A 26,274-nucleotide genomic window follows, 5' to 3' on the forward strand; every position below is an offset into this window, starting at 1 on the left:
GTCTTTATTTATATTGCAATTATACTTTAATACAACTTCGTGTCCTGTTTTTTTCTTTCTTTCCTTTTTTTTTTTTTAAGATTTTATTTATTTGAGAGAGCGAGAATGAGAGAGAGAGAGCACATGAGAGGGGGGAGGGTCAGAGGGAGAAGCAGACTCCCTGCTGAGCAGGGAGCCTGATGCGGGACTCGATCCCGGGACTCCAGGATCATGACCTGAGCCGAAGGCAGTCACTTAACCAACTGAGCCACCCAGGCGCCCCGTGTCCTGTTTTTTTCAAAAAACATGCCATCTGAAATATTTTTCCATAGTACTTCAGTTGTCATTGATGTTAATTAGGGGCTACAAAATCAACAGCTTATTTCCTCAACACTTCTTTTTTGAGGCAGTTGGGTAAATGCTCTCTATGATAATGCTACAATAGATATCTCTGGACATGACAGAATGCCTGGGTCAGACACCATCACTGAACACCTTTCCTCAAGGAGTTCATGGTGAATTACATTCCAGCCTAAAGTCTGAGAGCCCTCATACCTGCTTGCATTCTCTCTGCCAAACAGAAAAGGTGAGTATGGGCCCCAGGACTGTTAGCCCCTCCTTTGGGCAATGTCTTCTGTTCTTCCTACTGGTAACCCTAGGTTATAGAAAGGTAGACAGGCACACCAGGGTCTACAAATCCTGAACTCTTTCTATCTATACCTATGTACAGAACTGGGAAAAGTCAGAAACTCCTAGTTCTGCTCCATGAAACCAAAGAGCCTGCTCCCCATTCTTCTGATGCCCTACAGAAGGGCAAAACATCCACCTCTGGGTGTAGCTTGATGTTCTAGAAACACTACGTTAGTGCTTCCCAAAATCCTTTCAAAATTTTTTAGACATTTGTGTAATTATAGTTTTATAAAATCCAGTAAGAATGTCATAGCAATCTCAAACTATCATATAAGCTTCAAAATTATTTGATCACTTTCTAAGCTCAGTACCAGTGCATGAACTTCACTTTGCTTAGCACTGCCCTAGCTCAGGCTGTGCCATGCTCTATGGCTGAGACTTCTTTGAGAGCCCTCAGTAGACTCCCCACCTTCTGCCTCTACCTGACATCCCATTCAGGGCTCCTAAGGCTAGGGACCCACTGAAAACTGCACTTCCCAGCCTGTGTGGGCCTGTACCAGAGATCACCAGTACTCCTAGGAGCACCAGGCTATGGATCTATAGCAGTTGTCCTCTAGGTCTAGGTATCTGCTTAGGAAGAGCACAGCTGGCCAGTGATGCCTCACTTACAAATGGGCTCCAACCTAGGTTCTGCCTGCATAGGCCAACTTGGAAACCCCCTTCTGTGCCTTTCACTGACCCATAGCCCTAAGGCAGGGTGGCGTGGAGGACCCACCCACAGGTTCAATTAGGACTGCCACCCTGCACCTGGGAGGCTAGCATTAGGCCCCCAGACTCACCTAACACTCTTGGCAAAGAAGTACCAGTCAGGTTGCAGAGACTAAATTGCCAAACCACCGTGAGGTATAATAATGAAGAAGTAACAGCAGAACTGATAAGGTGCTGCTCACTGTGAGACCAGGATCCAGATATGGTTTTACAGGCACTCCCTTACTCTTCAGTCCTCAAGATATGTCTCCTATGAGTTAGGTGCTCCTCAGAGAGCCATTCTGCCTAGGGGGGAGATGGGCTGAGAAAGATGGTGTGTCTTAAGATCACCCCACCATAAAGTGGGGAGTTAGGACTTAATGTGTATGGTTCTGAGTGCTGCTCCTAACTATGCATGACACTGTGCCCCCAAAGGAAGACCTCCACTGATGGGTGATTTAAAGGGTTACAAGAAACAGCCATATCAAGAAAGCTGCATTTTGGGGCACCTGGGTGGCTCAGTCAGTTAAGTGACTGCCTTTGGCTCAGTGGATGGAGCCCCGCAGTGGGTTCCCTGCTAGGTGGGGAGCCTGCTTCTCCCTCTCCCTCTGCTTGTGCTCGCTCACTCACTCTGTCAAATAAATAAATAAAATCTTTAAAAAAAAGTTGCATTTTCTGTAAAGCTTTTATTAAAGATACTGTGCTTTATTTTATTGTTTTCCTCAGATGAGGATCTAAACATAACTCCTTAGAATTTAGCACCAGGCTCTTGGGAGTCTCACCAAATTGCTCCTAACTGCTTAGAGGCAAGAAAATCAGCCCTAAGTGAATGTTCACTCACTGCCAATTTCAAGTGAATGACAAACTTGATGCTCCCTTATTCTGTAGTTGTTCCTGGAGCTGTAAATGAGGCTGAAAGGTCCTGTGAGACCTTAGGGACACAGCTGCTGAGGGACCAATCATGGTGACACCAGATCATGCCGTCAAGACTTTCCTTTCTAGGGGCGCCTGGGTGGCTCAGCCGTTAAGCGTCTGCCTTCGGCTCAGGTCATGATCTCAGGGTCCTGGGATCGAGCCCCACATCGGGCTCCCTGTAAATTTGTCTATTCTGGACATTTCATTATCAATGGAATCAAAGGACTGGCTCCCTTCATTTAGCATGTTATCAAAGCTTGTATGTGTGGCAGCACGTATAAGTACTCTACTCCTTTTTATTGCCAAATAATATATTGAATGGGTATACCACATTTTGTTTATCCATTCATCCGCTGATAGACATTTGGGTTGTTTCTACTTTGTGATTATTATGAGTAAAACTGATTGAATATTCGTGTACAAAGTTTTACATGAAAATATGTTTTCAGTTCTCTTGGGTATATATGTAGGTATGAAACTGTTGGGTCATATGGTAACTCTATGTTTATAACTCTATTTTATATTTCAGAAACTGCTAGATTGTGTTCTAAAGCAGCTGAACCCTTTTATAATCCCACCAGCAATTTATGAGGGTTCTGATTTCTTCCCATCCTCACCAACACTTCTTAATATATTAATTTTTAAGATTTATTTATTTACTTATTTGACAGGGAGAGAGAGAGAGAGAGAGCACAGCACGGGGAGTGGCAGGCAGAAGGAGAGGGAGAAGAGATGTGGGGCTCTATCCTGACTCTGGGATCATGACCTGAGCCGAAGGCAGACACTTAACTGACTGGCCACCCAGGTGCCCCTTCACCAACACTTCTTATTATGACTTTCTGATTATAGCCATCCTAGTGGTATCTCATTGTGGTTTCCCATTTGCATTTCCCTGATGACTAAAGACATTGAGAGTCTTTTTATGTGCTTATTGGTCTTTTGTATATTTTTGGAGAAATTTCTATTCAAATCCTTTATTCATTTTTAAATTGGGTTATTAGTCTTTCTATTGTTGAATTGTAAGTTCTTTATACATTTTGGATCCTAAATCTTTTAGCTGATTTTAGTTGTTTAGTTCTTTAGTTGCTTGCTCTTTAGGTATATCTAAGAAACAGTGTCCTAATCCAGGGTCATATATATCTACATCTGTTTTCTTCTGAGTTTTAAAGTTGTAGCTCTTACATTTAGTTCTTTGACCGATCTTTGAGTTAATTTTTGTATACGGGATGGTAAATTAGCCTTTCCTCACATTTCCTGTTTTATCTTTCATGTCTTTGATTATTTAAGCATATTTATTTGTCTTTATCTGGCAATCCTCTGATATATGATCAAATTTATAAAAAGGACTAACCTGTTCATTGTGTCTCCTGACATTTGTGTGGAATGCATTGTTTCTTCATGTGTTTTGTTCCTTTGGATTTTGAGTCCCTTTTTGGCTGTGCTTTATCAGTGGGAATGCGGTACATCTTGGGGGGGTCAGGGAAATGTCACTGGCAGCGGGAGTTTGCATCAGTTTTGCCAAGTGCTTCTGGATGTTAATTAGGCCAAAATCTCCTTTTGTGTTCATTTCTTCGCTTGGTTTCCGGATGACCTGGGTAGCGTTAAACATCCCCAATCCACAGGAGGGCAGGTCTTTGGATATACAGTCTGTTTTCCTAACCCTGAGGACTGGCTGAGACATTTCAACTTTTTGGCCATGTTCTCATGCTGCCCTTCAGGTTTTTTCTATCCTCTCCCTCACTGGAGGTGTACTTTCTCAAGCAGCTTGACTTAATGGTAGTATCTTAGTTCTAAACCCCTACATGGCTCAGGTCCAAGGCCCCGTCTTGAATCTGTGTGGCCATTAAAACTCAAGGTCACCCACTGTGTCAGTAACCCCCAACCCAACACCCACAGTGTGGTCCTGCCCACTGCTCTGGTTGTTTTGTTTACCACCCTTAGATTTTTGGTTCCTGGGGACTTCCCTTACTTTCTCATGAACTGGTTACATGTTTTAAGGATATATATTGCAGTTCATCCACCATTTCAGAGTACTAAGCAGCAGGGAGGTTTTCAGATCCTCCATACTGCTGGACAGAGGAACTGCTAGATAAAGAGATCACATTGAGTATCTGTATACGAAAATAGGCGTGATCACACTATAGAGTAGAATATGAGGTCCTGCACCAAGGTCATAGATGGAGCAGCTACTTGAAGGGAGAGTCCTCCCTTGCTGGTTTCCAGAGGCTGTTCTCCAAGGAGAACAAATCCTGATCAGATAAGCAATTTTGAGATGAGTCAAGTCCTGGAGACAGTGTACTACAGCTTTAGCTCCAAGACATCATCTACTGCAAGGTCAGGTCTCATCACAAATGCTCCCTTCATTAAGCATCTGCTGGTTGTGTGGCTACTGCAAGAGTCTGTGACCAATGTCCCTGAATTCGGCTGATAGTGGCAAAGGGCTGCTGAGCCCCTATGGCCTCAAGGTGGAGTGTAACCCCAAGAGGACATCACTTAAGTCCTTGGCCCCTCTGTAGGAAGCTGGCCCAGCCCACCTCTCACTCCCTCAGCCCCCACCTCACTGGCTATGCAGTGAGCTCTGAGTCGTGGTGGGTTCATAGTCGTGGGGGTGGGGATATGCTCCCCAGGAATCAGAAAAGTTCTGTGCCAACAAACACACCTGCTCTGGCCACCTCAAGAGGACTCCTACAATTCCAAGAAACAAACTACATCCTACATGGCTTGGTTGCTGTGTGCTAAGGGAGGTGCAGAGAATGGGCGAGTGGCATAGAGCCTGGAAGAGCTCAGAAGCCTAATTTCATAAAAACCTCTTCTCTAGGGGCGCTTGGGTCATTCAATCATTAAGCATCTGCCTTCCGCTCATGTCATGGTCCCAGGATCCTGGGATCAAGCCCTGCATCCAGCTCCCTGCTCTGCGGGAAGCCTGCTTCTCCCTCTCCCACTCCCCCTGTTGGTGTTTCTCTCTCGCTGTGTCTCTGTCAAATAAATAAATAAAATCTTTAAAACAAACAAACAAAAAAAGCCTCTCCTCTATCACTTTTATCTCAAGCTCCCAAATGCCTGGTCAGTGTCTGAGCAGGCCATTACTTTCATGGTGCCAACAGTGTCAGAGCCAATCTCCCACTCCTCTTCTGGGCAAGCTCTGGGCTCTATTCAAATGACCACCTTATTCTCAGCATAGCCTCTGCACTGACCAGCCCTGGTGTCATTGCCTTCATTGTCCTTTATGCCTGTTCTATGGCCCCCATGGCTCCTTCCAACCATCTTCCCACTTGAAGAAGCTGCTCCTTTCTCCTTGGACCCAGAGGCTCCTGAGTACAGAGGGACCAGAGTCTGCTCCTGCATGGGAAGGCAAGCTGCTGGGTGGGAAAGCAGACACTGCACTGCTGGCTGAGCCTATACCCTCCCTGGTCTCTAGGAGCCCCACATAGCCACCACCTACCTTTCCACAGCTGTTGGAGTCACACTGGTCAAGGAAGGAGCACCTGGCGTGGCTTTGGACCGCTCCGTGAATCTGGAGTCAAATGCTTTCATGGGTTCAATCTTGGACGGGGTCGTTAACACGGAGGGTGACAATGCAGCAGGAGTAGAGGTAGCATTCACACTGGGGGTGGAGGGAGTAAAAAGATGGGAGAGCACGTCAAGCACAATCCATCAAGCATTTGGGAGTCCTAGATTTGTGTTACTTGGAGTCAACTAAAAGTGGCACAAATATCAAAATTATATAAACCCAATTTCAAGATGTAATCTAATACTGCTGACTATTTCTTTAATACTTTCATGTGTTAAAATCTGAAGTCTGGCTAAGAAGGTCATGAGCAAATGCACTCACATTTGCCCCACTGCATTGTTCTGAGAGCTTCTGGGGTACCATGAGGCCTAGAAAGTGGCTCTTACAACCCTTTTTCCTCACCATATAGCCGTATCTCTACAACCTGAATACAGCATCTCCACCCCAAACCATTCCAAACCACCAGTTTTTCCTGCTTCAACAAATGGTCTAATGAGAGACGTTCCCAACCAGAGTCCTGAAGCCACGGTCCATTCCTGGCCTTCATCCTTGGCCAAACACACTGTGGCCCCTCTCATCTTACCTTGGCAATTATGTATTCTTCATACTCTCCTCCAAGTGCACACCCCATAGCCCTTGTCTTCTCCACAGGAGAGGCCTAGGCTTGAGCCTGTAAACTTTCCCCCATGCCCAAGCACATCACACATGCTGAGTCCCAAAGCCACCGGGCCTCCTACTGACCACATCCACCTGCTTGGACCCCATACCAGACACCTGGCAGGCAACTGGGAGCCCCCTCCTCCTCTCCCAGGATCTGCAGGGCCAACTGTTAAAATGTCTCACAGATCTGGAGCTGTCTGTCCTTCCCCAGATACCCTTTCTGAGATGACTGGTGTGGCAATGCTCCTGACTGTGCAGTGAGGGCCTAAGCCACTTCCAGTGCAGACCTGCTGAGAGGTGGGGCTGACCCTGCGGCCGGTGATGTGTCCCTGGCCGGTTCCCACCTTTAGGAGCACATCTTGGGACTGCATCTTGCCCCAGAAGGTGAAGTCCTTATGGTCCTGTGCATCAAGAGACTCACCTGAACAAGGTCTCCCTCACAAGCAGACCCTCATAAAAAAATCAAGCATTTCTTTCTTTTTTTATTGAAGAAGCCATGAAGTGTCAGTGGAACTGTGTCCAAACCTGAACTTGCCCCAGGGACAGGAGCAAGCCTTAGCATGCCCACTCACCTGTCCTTACTGACAGTATCACCAGCCGGCCTGGCGCCAGTTGTAGCCACAGGCTCTGTGGAGGGCTTCGAGGCGCCAAAGGAGTTGGGGGTACTGGAGTCCAGGGGCAGTAGCTGTGGATTGCTATGAGAGGAGAGCATGGTGCCCGCCAGGGAGCCCGAGAGTGGGATGCTGTTAAAGAATGCCGTGGAGAAGTCCCTGTTGTCAAGAACAAAAATCAGCCTGGGAAATCAGCCTGGGAAATTAGACACCACATCAAGTACTTTCTATGGTTGAAGTAATTTTTTTCTGAGTCCAAAGATGAAGTCTTTTTGTGGAAGAAAATGTGCAAAGTTACAGAAAAGTAAAAAGAAAACTAAAATTATGTCGTATACTATGTGTAATTGAATCTAAGATGAACTGGTACTTTATGTACCACTTAAGAAAGAAAAAATTACTACCAAATGTAATTGTTAGATGCCACTGATTATAAAATGTACCCTGACTTCAGAGATGCTAAAATGTGCAAACATGTGTCTCAGAACTCATGAAATGCAGCATACAGAGCAAAACTCCCTTCCATTATGGGCTGTATGTATATACCATAATTTACCTAACCAGCCTCTACTGAGGAATGCCAGGGCTGTCTCCCAGCTTTTTCTGTAATAGACACTGCTGTAACAGGAGGCAAGATACTGCAGTGTTAAGGCTAAGGGCCCTGGGCCAATCCAGCCAGCTCTTACTCCTTTGCCATACACAAGCTCTGGGACCTTGGGCACTTCAACCACTCTGTGCTTCAGGTTCCTATCTGCAAAACAGAAAGTGACAGGACCCTCCCCATGAGGTCAGGACTAATGTGGTCAGTGTAGCACACATTTAGAACACACAGTAGCTGCTCGAAGATGATCCCTATCATAATCGTCATTGCACTAGTTGTTTCACATATTACATGGGATAAATTCCTAGAAGTGGAATTGCAGCAGCAGATAGAATGTTCATTAATGAGTTCTGATTAATAGTTCTAAAGTGCTTTCCTTGGAGGTTTAAATTCCAGCTGTGTATGAGAGTGCTCATTTCCCCAAACTCCCACCAACAGTCTTACCAATTTGATAACTTGACAATCTGATGAAAAACAGTACCTTACTGTAGTTTTAATTTGCAATTATTTTGATGTGAGATTGAAATTTTTTCATATAGAAGCATCTGATTTCCTTTTTTGAACTGTTTATATCCTCTGTATACTGTTCTGTCTGGTTACTGGTCTTTACTATTGATTGCAAGACCTATTTAACATACTAATTCCCTATATGAGCAAGAAGGATTTTCCCTAGGATTTTTTAAGATCTTATTTTTAAGTAATATCTACAACCATTATGGAGCTTGAGCGACTTTTTATGGTGCAATTTTCCTTGCCCCCAAAACGTTATTTTTGTGTGGTCTAAATTTTACGCCATGTTTAAAAATGACTTTTTCTTTTTTTTAACCCCTGAGATCATAAAAATATTCTTTTAGGGAATCTTCTAAAATTTTAAACAACAAAAAAGCTAAACATTAAGAAAAAAAAAATTTCTGAGCTGTTCAGAATCTAATTTTAAGTTGTGAGGTAAGGATCCAACTTTGTTTCTAGAGGGTATGTAGTCCTGACTCTCATTTATTAGATTAGCTGATGTTTCATCACAGATGCAAAATGCTACCTTTAAAATTCTCATAAATATTTGCGTTTACTTTTGGGTTTTCCATTGTAGTCTATTACTCTATTCATGTGTTAGTATCCATTTTATTATAGTTTATAAGTTTTAATTTCTGGTGGGGCTAGTATTCTCTGATTTTCCTTTTCAGAAATATTTCAGCTATTCTTACTTATTTTTCCACATAAATTTAGAATCAGCCTAATTCTAAAAACTCCTGTTAGTTATCTGTATGGGCCCATGTTGAGAGAGATCATCTTACGATGTTGAGTCACCCTAGGGAATAAATGGTATGCATTTCTAGTTATTTCTTTGAATTTTCTTTTAGTTCTCTCAGTACTAAATTTTTTCTTCATAAGGATCGACATTTTTTTGTTACATCCTAGGTACTGTATTTGTGAAAGTGATTTCTTCCTTTATATCTTCTAAAGGTAGTTGCTGCTACTTGATCAGTTGTATCCAGTCATTTTATTGTCTTCTTTTATTATCTATGGCAGTTTTCCCAGTTGATTCTCTTGTAGATCATACCATCTTTAAATAATGATACATTTTACCACCTCCTTTCCAATTTATTCTTTCTCTTAACTGTATGAGCTAGGACCTCCAGAACAATGTTAAAGTATAGTCAGCAAGAGTGGACGCTTGTTTAGTTTTTGAATTTACTTTAAAATAGAGTTTTTATCAAATTAAGGAAGTATCCATCTATTCATATTTAACTAAATTTTAAATCAGAACAATGTTGAGTTTAGTAAAAATGTCTCTTAGGCATTTGTGGAGATGATCATATATTTCTTTTGATCTTTTGACATGTAGAAGCAAATTAAGTTTCCCAAAATTTGAACCACCTTGGTTCCCTGAAATAAACCTTACTTGGTCATAGTGTATTAGCAATGTAACACACTGTAAGTTTCTGTTACTATTTTCTTTAACATTTTTGCACTGACACTCAGAAATAAGACTGATCAGGCATTTATTATGTTCTATCTTTGTCATGTTTTTGGTGTAAGTATTATGTTCATTTCAAAAAACGTTTTGCAAATATTCCTTCTTTTTCTATGCACTGGAGTATTTTTAATAGTATTAGAATGATCTGTCCCTCTAATCATCAGAATGATTAGAATGAAAACTTTAGTAGAATTTCCCTGTGATACCTTCTTAGTGTGGTGGCTTTTGGTAGATTAGCTCTGTGATAGCATCCTCTATTTCTTGTATAATAATTTAGTTGTATAGATTCCTCAGTTTTTACAATTTTATTTTCTTCAAAATCATCTACTTTCAAATTTATTTGCACAGAATTCAGTACAGAAGTCCTTCAAACTTTTGATTCATTCTTTATCTGTGATTATTTCCATTTAAAATACTTGCGCTTTTTCTTTCTTGCTTGATTAGCTAAGCTAATCATTACCTATTCTGTTACTCATTTTAACATGGGAATCAAAAGGGCAAAAAAGCCTTTAAGACCAAAAAAATCAAGTTCTCGTGCCAGAAATATGTGCCCTGTGGCAGAAAGTTAGTTTAAGGCCAGGTAGAAAGCCACCTACCACCTCTGTCTCCTCATCAAGTAAGGCCTGAAAGGATCCATAGAAGAAAAGTGCCACCATCACCACCACCTCCAGGACCCTCACTCCCACAAGCCCTTCAGTGTTCAAAGCTCAGTCACATACCTGTCTCATTTGGTCCTAATAAAAAGTAAGCATATGGCATTACCCACTAGTAGGTTAATAATGGGAAAAAGACTTGATCAAGGGAAAACCACTCTTTGGGAGGAGTAAGAAGACCTGGTTCTGGCTCCATCTGGTGAGGTCTCTGCCCTCCAGGGCCTCAGAACCTGTACACTCTAACATGAGGAGGTCAGATCAGCGTATCATATGACTGAAGGTCTCTTCAGACTTCAAGGAAGATTTAGGACAGCTCATGGACGAACAACTGCAAAGTGCAAAGGACTACTGTGTGTGTGGTGCTCTGAGCAGACGGGCTGAATAAGTATAAAACCAGAATGAATCACCTTGACAGTGGGGGTCTATTTCTTTCATGTAGGGCCTTATCATCCTTTGAATCAACATACATTGTTTTGGGGAGAATGACCAATATAAAAGCAAGCCTGACTACAGATGCTACATAGCAAATGGTGACTGAGTCCACTTTCCCCCTTCTTTGCCCCCTCAGGGAAATGTGCCGTAGAGCCCTATTCTCTGTCCAGCAATTCCACTTCTGGGAAGTATCCTGAGGTAACAGTCATGGTTGTGCTCAAAGATTCATTTACAATCACAAAACACTGGACACAAACTACAAGTCCACAGTTAAGGGGCTGGTCAAGTAAATCATGGTGCATTCACAGCCTGGGAACCTGGACAATCAGCAAGCCAATGCTTCAGAGGACTATTTATTAAAAAGGATGCAAGGTCAAGATACAGGAACAAGTAGGGAAAAAAGGACCAGAGATACAGATGCCAAAATGTTAACAGTAATTATATCTCAGAGACTGGATTACGGGTAATGTTTATGTCCTTCTTTGGGTTTTTACTATTCAACAGTGTGTATATAGAAGGGTATAAAAGGGAAAAATGAAACAGAAAAAAATCAGTCCGACTTCTCTCCCTGGTGTCTTCAATGCCCCACCAACAATGAAGCAGAGCTGGCCATGTGGACACATTGGCCCTGTGAAGGCGCCCTCGCCCTCTGGCTTGTCACGGGCTCCTCCCTGCCCACCTTCTGCATGAGTCAAATGTGCATAAGGGCTCTGTAGGAACCACAGGGCTTTGAGGCTGGTGGGAAGCTGGGCTCAACGTCCCCATTTCCAGATTCTATGGGTCAGATTGGCCCAAGAGCCTGTGAAGACCCTGATTATGAAAGTGCTAAATGGTGAAAGGAGAGAGGAAGACCTCCCCAGATAAGGCCACAGAAAGCTCGTTGAGTGAACAAGTACCCGGTGTCCAGCTGTGCTATGCAGAGAGGCGTGATTCTTCTGCGACCATCTGCTGTCCGAGTCTCAACTTGTTTCTTCAAAAGATTCTGGCAAAGTAGAGTAACATATATGAATGGAAAAGTTTCTGCCAAGTATTTCCACATATCAAAAAATAAGGCTTCCAAGGAAATGAATTTTAACTTCCCTTTCTACGGCCTTTCTGGTCCAACTAAACTAAGCCACTGAATCAAAAAACAAGCATTTTTGTTAGGTGGGTGTTCAACTTCCTGCACAGTAAAGCAGCAAGGACAGAAAGCTCTCAGCTGAACCGGCTGCAGCACCCTGCTCTCCATCACCAGTACTGCAGGCCCGGCCACGTTTCCTGGGCAGTGAGCACGTGCAGTTTGGCCACTCCTGCCCAGAAGCCATGGGGCTTACTGAAGGAAAGAATGAAGGAAACCTGCATCTGCAAGCCACTCTTGTCTCTAAGCTGTGATCTGCAGACCTTCTCTCATCAGAGTCATTTCTTCCACTGAAGGCTCATAAAATCAAAGGTTCCCAATCACACATTGTGTCTCAATTACCTGGGGAGGTGTGTTACCCTGCACAAGCTCCTGGAGATGGTTTAAGCTCCCCAGGTGGTCCCGACATTTCCTGCTCTGTTCCTGCCCCATGTCCACAGTGAGACATGGGCTTCCACAGGAACGGGGGAGCCCACAGACATCTCCTAAGGACAGAACCTGAAACCTACTGTTCTCGAGAATTTCCTAGAAAGGCTAAAAGTGAGGTTTGGAAGTTCCCACAAGAGATGACCTCCTCTAGAGCTCCTTGGGACAAAGAGGCTTTTGACAAAGTACTTAGGCTCCATTACTACCTCATGCAGCTGATGGCAATAGGACCAAGTAGCCCCAAGCTGGCTCACCCTGGGTCCTGTTCTAGGCACAGCATACACTTGCCTCCCTACCACTTGTGTCTGTACTCTGTTCAACCGACTGCATGCTCCCCTTGCCCTGTCCCTGGGTATGTACCCAAGTCCTCAGTGCTACGGCGCTGAGCCCTCACCTTCCTAATGTCTTCCAGACTTTCCCCATTGACGACACCAGCAACTGAGGCAGCTGAGCTTGTCTCTCTGGCTGAGGCACTCTTCTGATCCAGCTGCTGTTGTTGCTGCCTGCGTTGGTATTTGAGCATCTCTGGGTTTTCAATGACGGCTGTGGAGAGCTGGGCCTCAGTCATGATGGCCAAGCTCTTGCCATATGTGGACTGGTGAATGCGGCTCTATGGGAAGCAGAGAGAAGTGCAACAGACCAGTTGTGAGCAGCAAAGTGGTGGCTAGTGCCCATTCGTGTGGGCGAGCTGCATGCTGGCTCTCCTGATTCTGAGAGTGGAAAGGGTCCTGGGCAGTGGTCCCAGGGCCCTGGGTGCCAGCTCGCCTTCGCCTCCCACCCTTTTCTGCCTGTGGCTGACTAGATGACTCTGGAGAAGTCTTACACCCTCTCTAGATGTTTAGAGCCTCTTGTGTATCTAGAACCAGGGATGAAAGTGAATGAGTAACTGATCAAACACCTACCACGTGGTCTGGTGCAGAACGAATGGCAATAAACATTTGCTGAACTGAAATTAAGACACTCAAATTGCTAATGTAAGGTTCTTAAATCACTCCAAGGACCCCAAAACACTTTTTAGGAATCAGATGCTAAAATCCAGAGCTTCCTTTCACTGTTCTTGTCTGCAGTCATCAGCCCCATGTGGTTGGAAGTTGACATGGGGCTGCTAACAGTGTCTTAGAGTAAGGGAAGGCCTGGCACAACAGACCTAGGGAAATCTTTCTTTGCCCCTGCTGTTCCCCAACATGTCCTGACGCTTCTGAGCAGGGCCCCTCCCTCCATCTTCCCAGGTCTCATTAGTCCCATGTGACAACAAACCCCCGATAGGACCCCATGTGGGCAGGGACAGTGTCCCCAGCACATCAGAGTGACCGGTGTGATGAGAAGCAGATTCATACAAGGATGTGCTAATGACCAACAGAGGCCAACAGGACATATGCCTCGTAGCAGAGGATAATGGGCAGGGGGAGGTGATGCCCTGGGACCCATTTCTGCAGGGCCTGGTGTGCTGTATGTGGCCAGGAACCTCCCTCCCTTGCTACCTGTCCCTTCTCCCCTCAATCCCTCCCTGAAATCTGGAGGCAGAATTCAGAGTTTGGCAGGTGTTTACCTATGTTTCTTAAACATGGGGTCCCTGCCTGCCATCTGGGAAATGGTAAGCTAGACAGTATTTTTCTGTAGGGCTCCCCCCGACCAACCAGGACTCAACAAGAGGGAGGGGAGTGCACAGCAATCCCAGGATACCTGACAACAGTGACAGGGTAGAAAGAAGACCTGAGGCCACTGAGATACTCATCCCTTCACTGACCAGTGATTCCTGGGGAGCCAGGCCATTCTAGGTATGTCAAAAGGGCAGACCCCTACCCTCAAGGGGTTTACCTCATTGTGGGAGGTCCACACAGTAGCTTATGAGGGAGCCTCTACCAGTAATTGCACCTTGAAGGGGCGAGCCACCCACCTCCTCTGGGCTTTCCTAAGGCTTCTTTCAGACAAACAAATACATTTCACTAAGTGTCATCAAAGGCCCATCTATAGAAATGTCTGCTTTCTAAGTCTACTGTCCATTAAGCAGGGCCTTTCCCAAAGTCCTTGAAGAAGAGCACATGGGCCACTCTGTCCTGGGCAAAGCACAGAGGGGAGGCCTATGGGCATGGCTCATGGTTCTGTTCTCATACCTAAGGGTCATGTATGGTCTCTGCAAAGAGCCACACTATTTTCCGAGGCTTAGTTACCTCATTGATAAAATGAATGAGCCCTGCTTGAAGGGTTTTGTATAATTCATATGAAATAATACATGCAAAATGCATGGCCCTGAGTCTGGCATGCAGTAAGTCCTAAGGAATGACCAATATTACTGTTATAGTTGCTGCTCCGTGGCAACTGTGTCTCTACAAGACAAGGAAAGTGACACGAGCAGGGACCCTTGGGAGTCACTCTCGCTATCTCCCAGGGTGAAAACCTTCCGGTGTGTGGCTAGTTATAAGCTCAAGAAAAGATGCCCAACTTGTTTCTTTTTTTTTTTTTTTTAAAGATTTTATTTATTTATTTGAGAGATAGAGAGCACGAGAGGGAAGAGGGTCAGAGGAAGAAGCAGACTCCCTGCTGAGCAGGGAGCCCGATGCGGGACTCAATCCTGGGACTCCAGGATCATGACCTGAGCCGAAGGCAGTTGCTTAACCAACTGAGGCACCCAGGCGCCCCAACTTGTTTTATTCTTAATTCTAGAACTGATTTCTGACATGAATAAGAGTCTCATCTTTAATCTATTTTGTAAAGAAGATAAGCATTATGAGCTATAAAGACAAATACCCAATAACACTTTAAGAAACAATGTATCTGTGTATATCCTAAGAGGAGGGTCCAATCGAAGGGGCCTGTCAGAGCTGTGGTGGCTATTTCCGTGGCCCGAGAGCAAGTGCAGCACTCAGGCCACTAGCTGAAGGTGTACTGTTCTCTTACCTTCTCCTCCTCACTCAAGGGGTCTCCGAGCTCATCCTGGGAGAAATCTAGGAATGCCACAGAGCCATCCATGGAGCACACCAAGATGCCCAGCCCGTTCAGAGTCCTGAAAGAGATGGCTGTTAGTAGCCTGGGGAGCAAGTGCCTATGGGGCTTACTACAACTCCAAGGCTGGACCAGGAGGATGGCATGCAGGACTTTACAGAGATGCCAGAAACCCTTCATTCCCTTCTGTGGCATTCCCTGGTAGGGCTGGGGCAGGGGAGACAATCAGCCCTAGCAGGTTCTGGTGTCCTTTAGTTCTAATTCTAAGCAAATGTGCAAATTATCTCACCTTGTATTTTGTAAGAATTTCATTTTTATTTGTCTTTGAAACCACTTTTAAAAAGACATTAAGTATACATCTAAATGAAATCACTGAGAAGCAGAAAATGTGTCTCCACACTTGTGCTAATCTGGTTCATGCAATGACAAAGTGAAGTGAAACCAGAATCACAGCACTCTCCATTTCCCAAATGCCAGTTTGCCTAAGAAGTATTTTCCAGGGGAAAATGCCAACAAAGCAAGGAGCACAGCAGCAGACACTCTCCCAATGTCAGGCCCAAGCTGCCCTTTTCTGAATCATATGCAGACAGCACCCCAGGGGGCTGTTCTGGCTGCCACACCTTGGGGAGTAGGAGGTGGGGGGAGTCCCTGGCTGCCTGACCCTAATCACATCCAGAGGCCTCGTGTTCCAATGTGTGGCTTCTCTTTTCCTAGCCTGTGCATTGTAAGAAGAATCCATCTTACCAGGAAATATCCATGATGGATTTGTCGAACAGCTCATGGATGACAACCAAAGGCCGTTTCAGACACGTGAGCTGGAAGGAAAGAAGCGGGAAAGGTTAATGAAATGAATGAAAACTGCTTTCTGACCACTCAGCTCACCAACAGTCCTAGAAGCCTTGGTCTGAGTTTTTGTTGACATATAGGGCATATTTGACTCTATCCAAACAGCAACCAGCAAGATCCCAAACTGTGGAAACCAAAACCTGCCAAAATAGGCATTTTAGTGTGGCCCCTGTCTGAAGGGCTCGCTGTGGTCTGGCAGAGGGAATGGTTTTATACATAGACAACCAAAAATGGAGAAGGGGGTTCTAGAAAGGCCATGACCTGAGCAGACGTCTACAAGCAGGTGTAGGATGCCAAGGCCTAGGCAGAAAATGAAGCAGCAAAAGTAGTATCCAGGAGAGGAAAACAGCCTTGGAGAGAAGCCAGCACATATTCTCTGGGCCCAAGGAGTTCTGGTATGTATTAATGCAAAGCTTGGTGTAACTGGCTACATACATCACATGGGCTCATTCTACAAAGTGTGTGCGGATAGTCTAGCAACACCAAAAACAGTTTAAGTTGCCTTGAATCCAGACCCACAGTTAATCACTATAACACTTGAGTTATTTTCTCTTGGTCTCTCTTATGCAAATATTTTATTCTTTGGCACATGACTGTGCTTGCTTTTTCATTTAATACATAATAAGTACGTCATTAAACACTGTAAAAACCTCTCTATGATGACTGCACAACAGTCACCACATGTATACTTGTATCTAGTCACTCAAAGGTTGGGCTGTGTGCCATCTCCACAACCCCACAGCTCACATGCTAGTGTCTGACCACCCTGCTGACAGGTCTAGGGGCCACAGCGTAATGGGCTGGGAGGGAACACCTTCTGCATGGCTCCCATCAGGTGCTGCTTCTGTGGGGGAAGAGCTGCTGCAGCTACCCTAGTCCTGAGAATAGGGAATCTGAGCTACCTAGAATCCACAAGAAGAATCTTGCCCCTCCCCTAATTTCCACTTCCAGAAAAAAATAGCCCGGTCTCTCCTCCCAAAAATGTGCCTACAGACCACTCAGAAATCTGGAGCCTGTGTTAACACCTGACCTCAGCATTATAAGAAAATGACACGATCAGTGATGTTTTGGTCAAAGGACCACAAATGGAGCCCCAGGCCAAAAGGAGCCCAGAAGAACTGGAACTGCCTATGATGGCACTAGGGTTCAGGTTCTGAAACGTCCCGTGAATAAGGGCCTAAAAAAAACCCCACAGTGTACACAGTAATTTCTCTGTGACAAATAACTGTAACAAATGTAGCCAGAGGATAACCTTCAAGTCTACAACTACAAATCCATTCTGCTTATGGGGGAAATTAATAACTAGTTAGGAACAAACCACTGATTGTAAAATGCAACAACAAGCATGAATCTCAACAATATTATGCCAAGTGAAAGCAACACAACTACACAACTCATCGATGTGACAGACATCACTGGAGTGGTTGCCTTGGCCAAGGGGGGTTGGGAAGTGGGGTTTTGACTGGGCAGGGGCGAGGGGTTATGGCGTGGTGGTTAGACTGTATGTATGCATGTCATAACATGTGTGATGACGCACCGAGGTGTATACTTTAGGTGAATACATTTGCTATAGGTTATATATAGATAGAAAGGTTTTCTAAAAGGAAGCAAACACAGCACACCAACTGAGGGTATTCCCTGAGTCTGGACACAGAGCTGCTCCGACTGGGGCTCAGGGTGGCCTCTCCAAGCTGGGCCCAAGCCCAGTCTTCAGTCCTTCCATCTTCCTGGGGTAACAAGGGGGCCTGATCCCAGGTGTAGGGCAGAAGGACACACTGAGCACCACTAGAAGTGTGGGGGAGGTCTCTCCCCTTCCAGGCCTCTGGGCTCCGCCTCCTTCACCAGCTCCTTTTCCTTTCCCCTGCAGGAGCCACAAAAGCTCTTGGTAGGGGGTTGGGGGGAGGGAGTAGGGGCTTACCCAGACAGAGAGAGAACGGTCCTTGCTGCCAACAGCACAGCAGCAATATGGGCAGCTGGGCTTTGCAGAACTCCCATTCTTCTGCTTCTTTTTGAAGATTTTTGGGTTGAATTTCTAAAGCCAAATAACAATGTTAAAATAATTAATCAAGCATCAAGCATATACCCTATGCCAAATATTAGAAATATACCACAATACCAGCCTTGTCTGCAGGAAACCCACAATGACATATTCTCCGAGCCCCGGGCACTTGTCATGCTTTACTTCATCTTCATAACTACCCAGGAGGCATTTTGCTGAGGTTGAAAGAGAGTCTCGGGGAGGCCAGGAAATGTGGGCCAAGTCACCCAATGAGTAAGTGGTGGGACAAGGATTTGAAGTTGGCTCTACCAACTCTCCACTTCTGGGCCTGCAGCCAGGTTGATGGCATGGGAGCTACTGAAACTGGCTCTCTGAATTCCTCCTGGCCTCAGCAAGGCCAGTTCCAGGACCTGGCTTTAGGGACAAAGTCTTGACAGAGGTCAATGGGATTGTCAGATATCCACTCCAATAATCCCTTACGCTTCACTGTAGTTGTTGCTAAGAGTCAAAACTGTCTGGCATATACTGATCAGCCCTGAATAATCTCACTTGGCCAGGGACGATGGCTAAGTCACGCTAAAGTCCACACTGGGGGCTATCCTCAGTGTAACCTGGGTGCTGCTTTTTGGAAAGGTTGGAAGCACACAAAGAGCTCCTGCCATATTCCTGGATTGAAAGGGATGGGAACTCTAGACTCAGAGCTGGAATCCCCAAGCCAGGACAGCTGAGGAGGAAGGGTGGCTCCCTGGAGCCTGATATCAGCAGGCCTGGCCCACAGGGGTTTTAATTCCTGAGGGCAGGCAGGAATGGCTCGTGGTGCACAGAGACCAAACAACACGGAACCTGGAGGTGTGCACCCTGGGTTTGAGTCTCACCCTGAGTTGACTGAGAGGCCTCAGTACCACGGTCTCACAGAGACACTCTTACAGTGCCTATGAGTACCACTTGACAGTCATGTGGAAGCCGTGTGCTACCCTGAAGCAGTGATTTTCAAACATTTTCATAACAAGGACCTGGCTTCAAAGTCCTCTGTGGGCTCCAATACAAAAAAAATTAAGCAATATTTGTATAAAACATATATATCTTAAGTCACAACATATAATATTTATTATTATTAAAGATTTATTTGAGAGAGAGAGAGCCAGTGCATGGGGGGAGGGGGAGAGGGAGAGAATCTCCAGCAGACTTCCTGCTGATCGCAGAGCCCAATGAGGGGCTTGATCCCATGACCCATGAGATCATGAGTTGAGCTGAAATCACAAGTTGGACTCTTAACCAACTGAACCACCCAGGCACCCCTATAATATTTATTATTAATTTAAACAGTCGGAAGGATTAGGCCATTTTAAGGAACATGAAAAACTGAGATCAGGGTCCTGGATGATCCTTCACTTTTATCAACCTTAGCCCACCAACCTATTTACTTTGTTTTGGTTGCCCAGTGCTGAGAAAATCCTCATTAATGGTAGTCCACATCTTCTGATATCCTTCACCCTCCACGACAAGGTGGGGCGGGGCAGCTCCAGACTCAGGTGATCCACAGCATGGCCTCACAGCTATGCCTGGCCACTGTTGGGGTGCAGGCACACGTGCTTAGCAGGCACATGCTACTGGAGCACTTGTCAGGACCACCATGCTTGAGCACCCAGGACCTGACCCAAATGTGTAAAATGGCTAGTGTGGAGCTACAATGTTCCCAATCAAAGACCGATTTTGGTGATATTCATTAAAACATGTGAGCATGTATTCTGTTTTATAAAATCTGTTTAAAAATTATGAAATGGGGCGCCTGGGTGGCTCAGTTGTTAAGCATCTGCCTTTGGTGTAGGTCATGATCCCAGGGTCTTGGGATCGAGCCCCACATCGGGCTCCCTGCTCAGCGGAAAGCCTGTTTCTCCCTCTCACACTCCCCCTGCTTGTGTTCCCTTCTCTCTCTGCCAAATAAATAAATAAAATCTTTAAAAAAAATAATAAAAATTATGAAACATAAGTAATTAAAACGAAACAAGAATGTGGCATGTGCTGACTCTCAGAGCCCACCACCTCAGTCCCACATGTGACCCAGCCTCAGGGCAAGACACCACCCAGGTGGAGGCTAAGTACACTCACCACGACAGTCACAGCTTTCCGGTGCCCGACAAAGTCCATGTTGGTCTTCCAGCCCTCCCGTTCAATGATCTGGGCAGTGGGGCCAGAGTTGTTCATGGCGTGGGCAGACACCAGGTAGTGCCCATCAGGTGACCAGCTGAGCCGCAACACATGGGTTGTCCCTCCACACTGAAAGAAACATCTGCACTTGGAAGGAGCTTAAGACCAACTGTGTGACCAAAACTCTGTCCTCAAGAATAAAGTTGAATTCTGATTTATAAATGTATGATGGTGGAGCATGTACACGAGCTTCTGGCTATGCTGACAGCTGTAACATTCCAGTCTTTCTAGATGATCTAATAAAAAAGGCTCTGTCAGATGAGGTTGGGAGCTGCAGCATCCTACACCCCCCTATGGGAATTGAGTGCAACAGAGCGACATAGGCCTGAGGGGATCTGCAGGACAGCCACCTCTTTAACTGTCAATTCTGTTTGGGACAAAGCTGTCTGGCCGCTGACCTCTTTCTTCTGCCCAGCATGTTAACCCTACCACATGAAGTCTGCAGAGCATTCACTTCGGTGGAGAAAGAGCCCTGGGGACCCTTAGGAGCCTGTCTCTGTGATGCAACCAGTGACTGTAAGCCACTACACACTTTCTCCAGCCTGACTCAACTGAAGCCTGGTGGTGCTACTTGCAAAGGAGAAGAGCATTTTAAAGTCCATATAAACTATAAAATGCATGGCCGAAAGGCACTGTTCCCCTAACCTGGAGTAGGGCTGAAGTGAGGCATCCCTCCACATTATTATTCCTGCAAAGTGAGATGATATAGGCCAGAAAGCCTGCCCCCTAAAGCTCAAGGTCAGTCCAGGGCAGCCTTAAAGAGTTAGGAATTAAGATCTTGGCCTCACAGCCCCAGAGAAGGGTAGGACAAGGAGTGGCCTTGAGTGTAGTGACATACCTGCCTCAAGCCCACTCAGGCCCACCCGAGGCTGAGGAGTCCCACCAGCTCCCACTGGGATTCCAAACACTCCTGCCTATCTCCATAGGTGACCCCAGGAACCGATATTAGTGGGACCCCGCTGCCTGCTTGCTGGAGCCCTGAGGAGGAGCTCCAGAAGGCATGAGGGCTCATGTCATCTGTACCAGGCTGCAGCCAAGGAGGGCAGGACTAAACAGGGTGAATACCAGTGCTAATGTAGTGCTGTTGATTTGGGGAAAACTGAACACATGATTTCCACCTTCCTTCCGCAGCCAGCCCTTACCCGGGGGGGCACATGTCTACATCTCCTGCAAAACTTTGCTCACAGCCCTTCGTCTGATGCAATCAGCACTGCTGGGCTGTTTCTGCACAATCTGGACAACTCCATCACCATACTCACAATGGATGTCAAAGTCTATCTTTCCCACCAGGCTCTAAGCTTCAAGGAAGAGACTCCATCTCAGTCCACTTTCATTTCCTTTATCCAGTACTACCCTTCTCATAGTAGGCACTTAAGAAATATCTAACAAATAATGGAGACCTTGAACTCTGATTCCACATGAAATGAGAACCCAAATAAAAGAAAAGGTAGTAAAATACTATACAAGTCACTGCAGTCTGACATCCAGACATTCTGCACGCTGTACTGCTTACACTACCCAAGAAAGAAGTTGGCTGGCATGTAGAGTGCAAGTCGGTGAGTAAAGCCACAGCACGGTCAGGAAAAATAAAAGAGAGGGCCTCCTCTACCTGTGTGGCACAATGGTATGGAGGAATCACTAAGGTTCTCTTCAGCTTTTTCCTCACTTCAAAGTTGGACACTTAATACTATCTGAGAAATGAAAGATTTTCATCATCTGACTCTTTGGGCCAGAGTGCCCATCCCGAGAGAACCCTGACAGTCTGCTCAGGCCCCTAGACTCTGCATTCACCCACAAGGTATGGACTCCAGCCAGCTTCTCCTCTGTGCATGGAGGCCAGGGAGGCTGCTGGACTGAGCTCCCTGGGCTGTCTCCTTACCTCATCAAAAGGCTTGGTGATGCTGGTCTCCAACTGCCAGTCCAGTGTTCTCCATACCTTTAGGCTGCGGTCATCAGCTTGAGAGGCAATGTATTTACCAACAGGGTCCCAGGTCAACCCCTTTACCAAGCCAGAATGGCCTCTCAGAGTAGCTAGAATTTCTGTGAAGGAAAAGAAGAGATTGGAAAAGCATTAGCTAGAGGGAAATGATGAGTCTACACAGAAACATGAGCTGCAATCCATGGGCTATGGAACGGCTAGCCAAGAGAAGGGACTTCAGGAGTCCACCTTGGCCAGCTCCCATCCCTGGGCACAAGCACCCTAATCTAATCACTATCAAGGCAAAAGCAACTTAAAAAAATTTTTTTATTGTTATGTTAATCACCATACATTACATCATTAGTTTTTGATGTAGTGTTCCATGATTCATTGTTAGTGTATAACACCCAGTGCTCCACGCAGAACGTGCCCTCTTTAATACCCATCACCAGGCTAAACCATCCTCCCACCCCCTTCCCCTCTAGAACCCTCAGTTTGTTTTTCAGAGTCCATCATCTCTCATGGTTCGTCTCTCCCTCTGATTTCCCCCCCTTCATTCTTCCCCTCCTGCTATCTTTTTTTTTTTTTTTTAACATATATTGTATTATTTGTTTCAGAGGTACAGATCTGTGATTTAACAGTCTTCCACAATTCACAGCGCTTACCATAGCACATATCCCCCCAAAAATGTCTATCACCCAGAAGGCAAAAGCAACTTGAAAGAAGGACTGCACCAGGAGACAGGTACTGTGATTTCCCGTTAGCCACAGCTAATATCGAGCCTGCACAAGCCCCCTAAAGGGCAGGCAAGCAGGGATCCAGGCTTGGGCCAGAGCCAAATTCTGCCCCTTTGACTTGTCTGTGGTAGGCAGCTCTGCCAGTGGTTTCTCCATCTGAACAGGGGGCCATGCCCACCTGGGCTGTAACATCAATATTTCTGATTTGAACCTCCCTGGCAGCTCCCTGATAATGAGCAGGACTAACAGCTTCGGGGATGGAGCACTATGCTGAAATTCTTGGTAAGTCATCACTGAGGACAAAGGAGTATGAAACAGCACGTCCTAGAGATCTATAATCTAAATGCCGCCCCAACTCTAAATCTGGCCATGACCACAATGAAAATGCACCCCCCACAACCCCACCCATCCTGGTGGCTTACAGAGAGAGAAAATGACTTGGACCAAGTTCATGGAGGATGCTTTTTAGCCCATGAACAAAACTTATTCCAGATACCAAAGAGGAACAGAAGTATCTTATAAACTGCAGTGATATGCCAGGTTATGCCATCTGTTGTGACTTTAAACACATTAGTAAGAAATACCGATCTTTTGCAAAACTGGATTTGTTAGCCTATATCTGCTTAAGAGCTTCAGAGAGGAGATGGCAACTGAGTGGAGGCCAGAGCCCAGCAGTGGGGAGGCATGCCCTCAAGGGCATGTGTGTGTATAGGGGGAACACCAGGTGCCCAACCACATGCACCACCACCCTATCACCCTCATGATCTGTGGCACATCCACGCTAGTACTCAGTTACTACTTTTCTTTTCAACATAAACCTCTTAAAATCTTAAACAAATGTCACTGACGAAGAAAAAAAGAACTGAGTTGCTGACAAGACACATGAGTTCCCATTCACTGTGAGACACCTGTTACCACCAGCCTTAGGAGACAGAGAGCCCACCCCGCTCCAGATGATCAGCCCATTTTTGCCGCCACCCAGTCAGAGGCCCAGACCTGGGAACTTCACAGCATTCCAGATGACGACAGTGTTGTCCACGCTGCACGAGGCCAGCCAGGCATCATGGGGAGACCATGCTACATCCATCACATCTGGAAGACAGAGGGCTGGCGGTGAGTGTCTTACCTGGTGTGCAGACTCAGTGAGGGGAGCACTTGGCAACACCCGTCTGCCAGGTGGGCCAGCAGCCCCTAGCATCTCATGTTTGAGGAAACTTGACTTGAAATCATAACTAGACTCTTTCTTAAAAACCAATCTGTAAAACTTCCCCACTAAGGTTTATGAACTGGTCATGACATTTGAGGCATCAAAGTGACCTCCCTCATCCCTCACAAAAGAGGTAACTGAGGGCATAGCTGAGAGCTTGGGGCCACGTATAAGAACCCTGGCTCTGACACCTGCTGGGTCTGTGGCCTCAGGCTTGCTAAGCTCGCTTCTCTTGATCCCAACTGGGCCTTTCTGAGAGCCCTTTGAGCACTACAGGCACAGCACCTAGGAGAATGCCTAGCACACACAGCCAGAGTTCAATAGCTGCCCAGTGAGTGGGAGGCCATCTTTAGGCCCTTCTCCTCACAAACTGGACCTCATCTCCAAGACCCCACCAGAGTATCCCTTCCCTAGAGAGCCCCCAAACACAATCACTCATGTTCAATTCTTTGTGACTCAGTTTTCTTATCTATAAAATGCAGATTAAAAAAAAAACAACCCTATGCTCAGAGGGTTATTATTATGAGGATTAAATGTGAGAAACTGCTGTAGCACGGTGCCAGGCACACACCAAGGCATCGATAAAGGTCAGCTGTGACTATGACGGTGACGATGACCGGGCCCATCTCGCCGTGCAGGTGTGATTTTTCTAACCTCTGTGCCTGGTGCAGTGCTAGGTGTACGGAAGAACGGCTGGTGAGGTGAGGAAACAGAAACACAGCAGCAAGTTAATAGCTATCTAGTCCTCTTCTCATAGGATTTTTAAAAAAGGTGTAAGCAAAATACTCAAAACTTCTATTTGTTTTTTTTCTATCATTTACAATCTTCAGGGACAGCTTGATGATTTTTTTCCCCCAAGGTACTGCACTTTGTATTTCACACTGCATATGCACTAGTGTGCTGCATTTAGTATCCTCATAGCCTATTATGATCCTAAGGGCTCCTTTTGTTTTGCTCTGCATTCTATGTCTTTGAGAGCATTCATTACCATAAACAGACCTGATTCAACAATGAATTATTAATTGGGTCCCAGGTTTCAAGCTAATGAGCACACGGGTGTATGCCATTCACCACACTCTGGCTTATTTCTTGTGACTGATATCCCAAAGTGGGACTCTGGGCAGAATGCCTGAAGACTTTCCCAAGTCTGGATTCTCTTAACCCTGTAGATAGCTTTCTAGAAACCTCTATGATTTCACACTTTTATAAGCAGAATGTCCATTTCAAAATTCTATTATCTTGGGGATTATGATTTTCTCTTCTAACTTATTAAGTACATTTTTATATTTTAACTTCACTTTACTAATGAAAATGAAGATTTTTCATATCTGTCTAAAATTGTCTTCTTCAACTATTTTGCTCCCATCTTCTGTCTGTCGAGAGGCCTTCTGTGCAGCGGGTCTAGCAAACACCAATGCAGTGCCTACAAAAATAAGGAATAAAAACCTCCTCTAGGAGCTCAGAGGCCAGGAGGGGCAGAATGTAAACATCAGAATTTCACCGTGGTACCTAAGTCTTACAGCAGAGAGGTGGTCAGCTGGGAACTGCAGAAGGGAGATGTGATTTTCCGAGCAATTTCCATGGACTACTAATAATACAGGCATTAGCTGCAAATTCTATCAGTTTATCTTCCTATACTGTAGGAGATTTATATAGTAAAGTCTGTTATTATCCCTTGTGAGGTCTTTTATTGCCTTTTAACCTTAAAAAATATTCCCTCTGCTAGAGGTTTGATGAATATTCAAATCTGTTTTCTTCTGCTTTAATTACTTAGAATGTTTCTCTCTTTAATATCTGGAATTTATTTCAGTGCATGCTGTAATGAGGCTCTACACTACTCTCTACAAACTGTGTAACAGTTTATTCTTTCACAAGTGGGGAATACTTCTTTCCATAATTGGTAATTGATACCTCCTTCACAATAATACACCAAGTTCCTAGGTACATGTTAAGTCTACTTCAATGTTGTTAGTTTTGCCCCCAAACCCATGACATTTTAATCATTGCAGCTTTGAATGATTTCTTCTGCAACCTTCCTTATTCTTCCAAATGCCCTTTGGAGTCATTGCTGAGTTATGCAGTAAAGCCACTTATGGACTAATTTTCCACTAATTTTCTCCCTAAACCCCAGTTTTGGAGCTTCTTTCTTCAGACTATTCCTG

At 45.4% G+C, this 26,274-nt stretch overlaps 1 protein-coding gene across 4 annotated transcripts in view; it reads right to left on the reverse strand.

Moving 5' to 3' along the window:
• Positions 1-26,274, reverse strand: part of HIRA (histone cell cycle regulator) — an 88,669-nt gene that overhangs the window by 34,675 nt on the left and 27,720 nt on the right. For all 4 annotated transcript variants that reach the window (XM_025857980.2, XM_025857979.2, XM_025857982.2 and 1 more), the window contains 10 exons: positions 23,902-23,997; positions 22,130-22,290; positions 20,152-20,319; positions 17,962-18,075; positions 15,942-16,012; positions 15,153-15,258; positions 12,649-12,864; positions 11,608-11,693; positions 7,015-7,212; positions 5,714-5,875 (listed from right to left, as the gene is read on the reverse strand). In XM_025857980.2, the coding sequence (XP_025713765.1) occupies positions 5,714-5,875; positions 7,015-7,212; positions 11,608-11,693; positions 12,649-12,864; positions 15,153-15,258; positions 15,942-16,012; positions 17,962-18,075; positions 20,152-20,319; positions 22,130-22,290; positions 23,902-23,997 (1,378 nt within the window). The remainder of the gene's footprint in view (positions 1-5,713; positions 5,876-7,014; positions 7,213-11,607; positions 11,694-12,648; positions 12,865-15,152; positions 15,259-15,941; positions 16,013-17,961; positions 18,076-20,151; positions 20,320-22,129; positions 22,291-23,901; positions 23,998-26,274) is intronic.

This window comes from Callorhinus ursinus, unplaced genomic scaffold (assembly GCF_003265705.2).
Source record: "Callorhinus ursinus isolate GAN/ISIS: 27379988/994484 unplaced genomic scaffold, GSC_fseal_2.0 scaffold115, whole genome shotgun sequence".
NCBI lineage: Eukaryota > Metazoa > Chordata > Mammalia > Carnivora > Otariidae > Callorhinus > Callorhinus ursinus.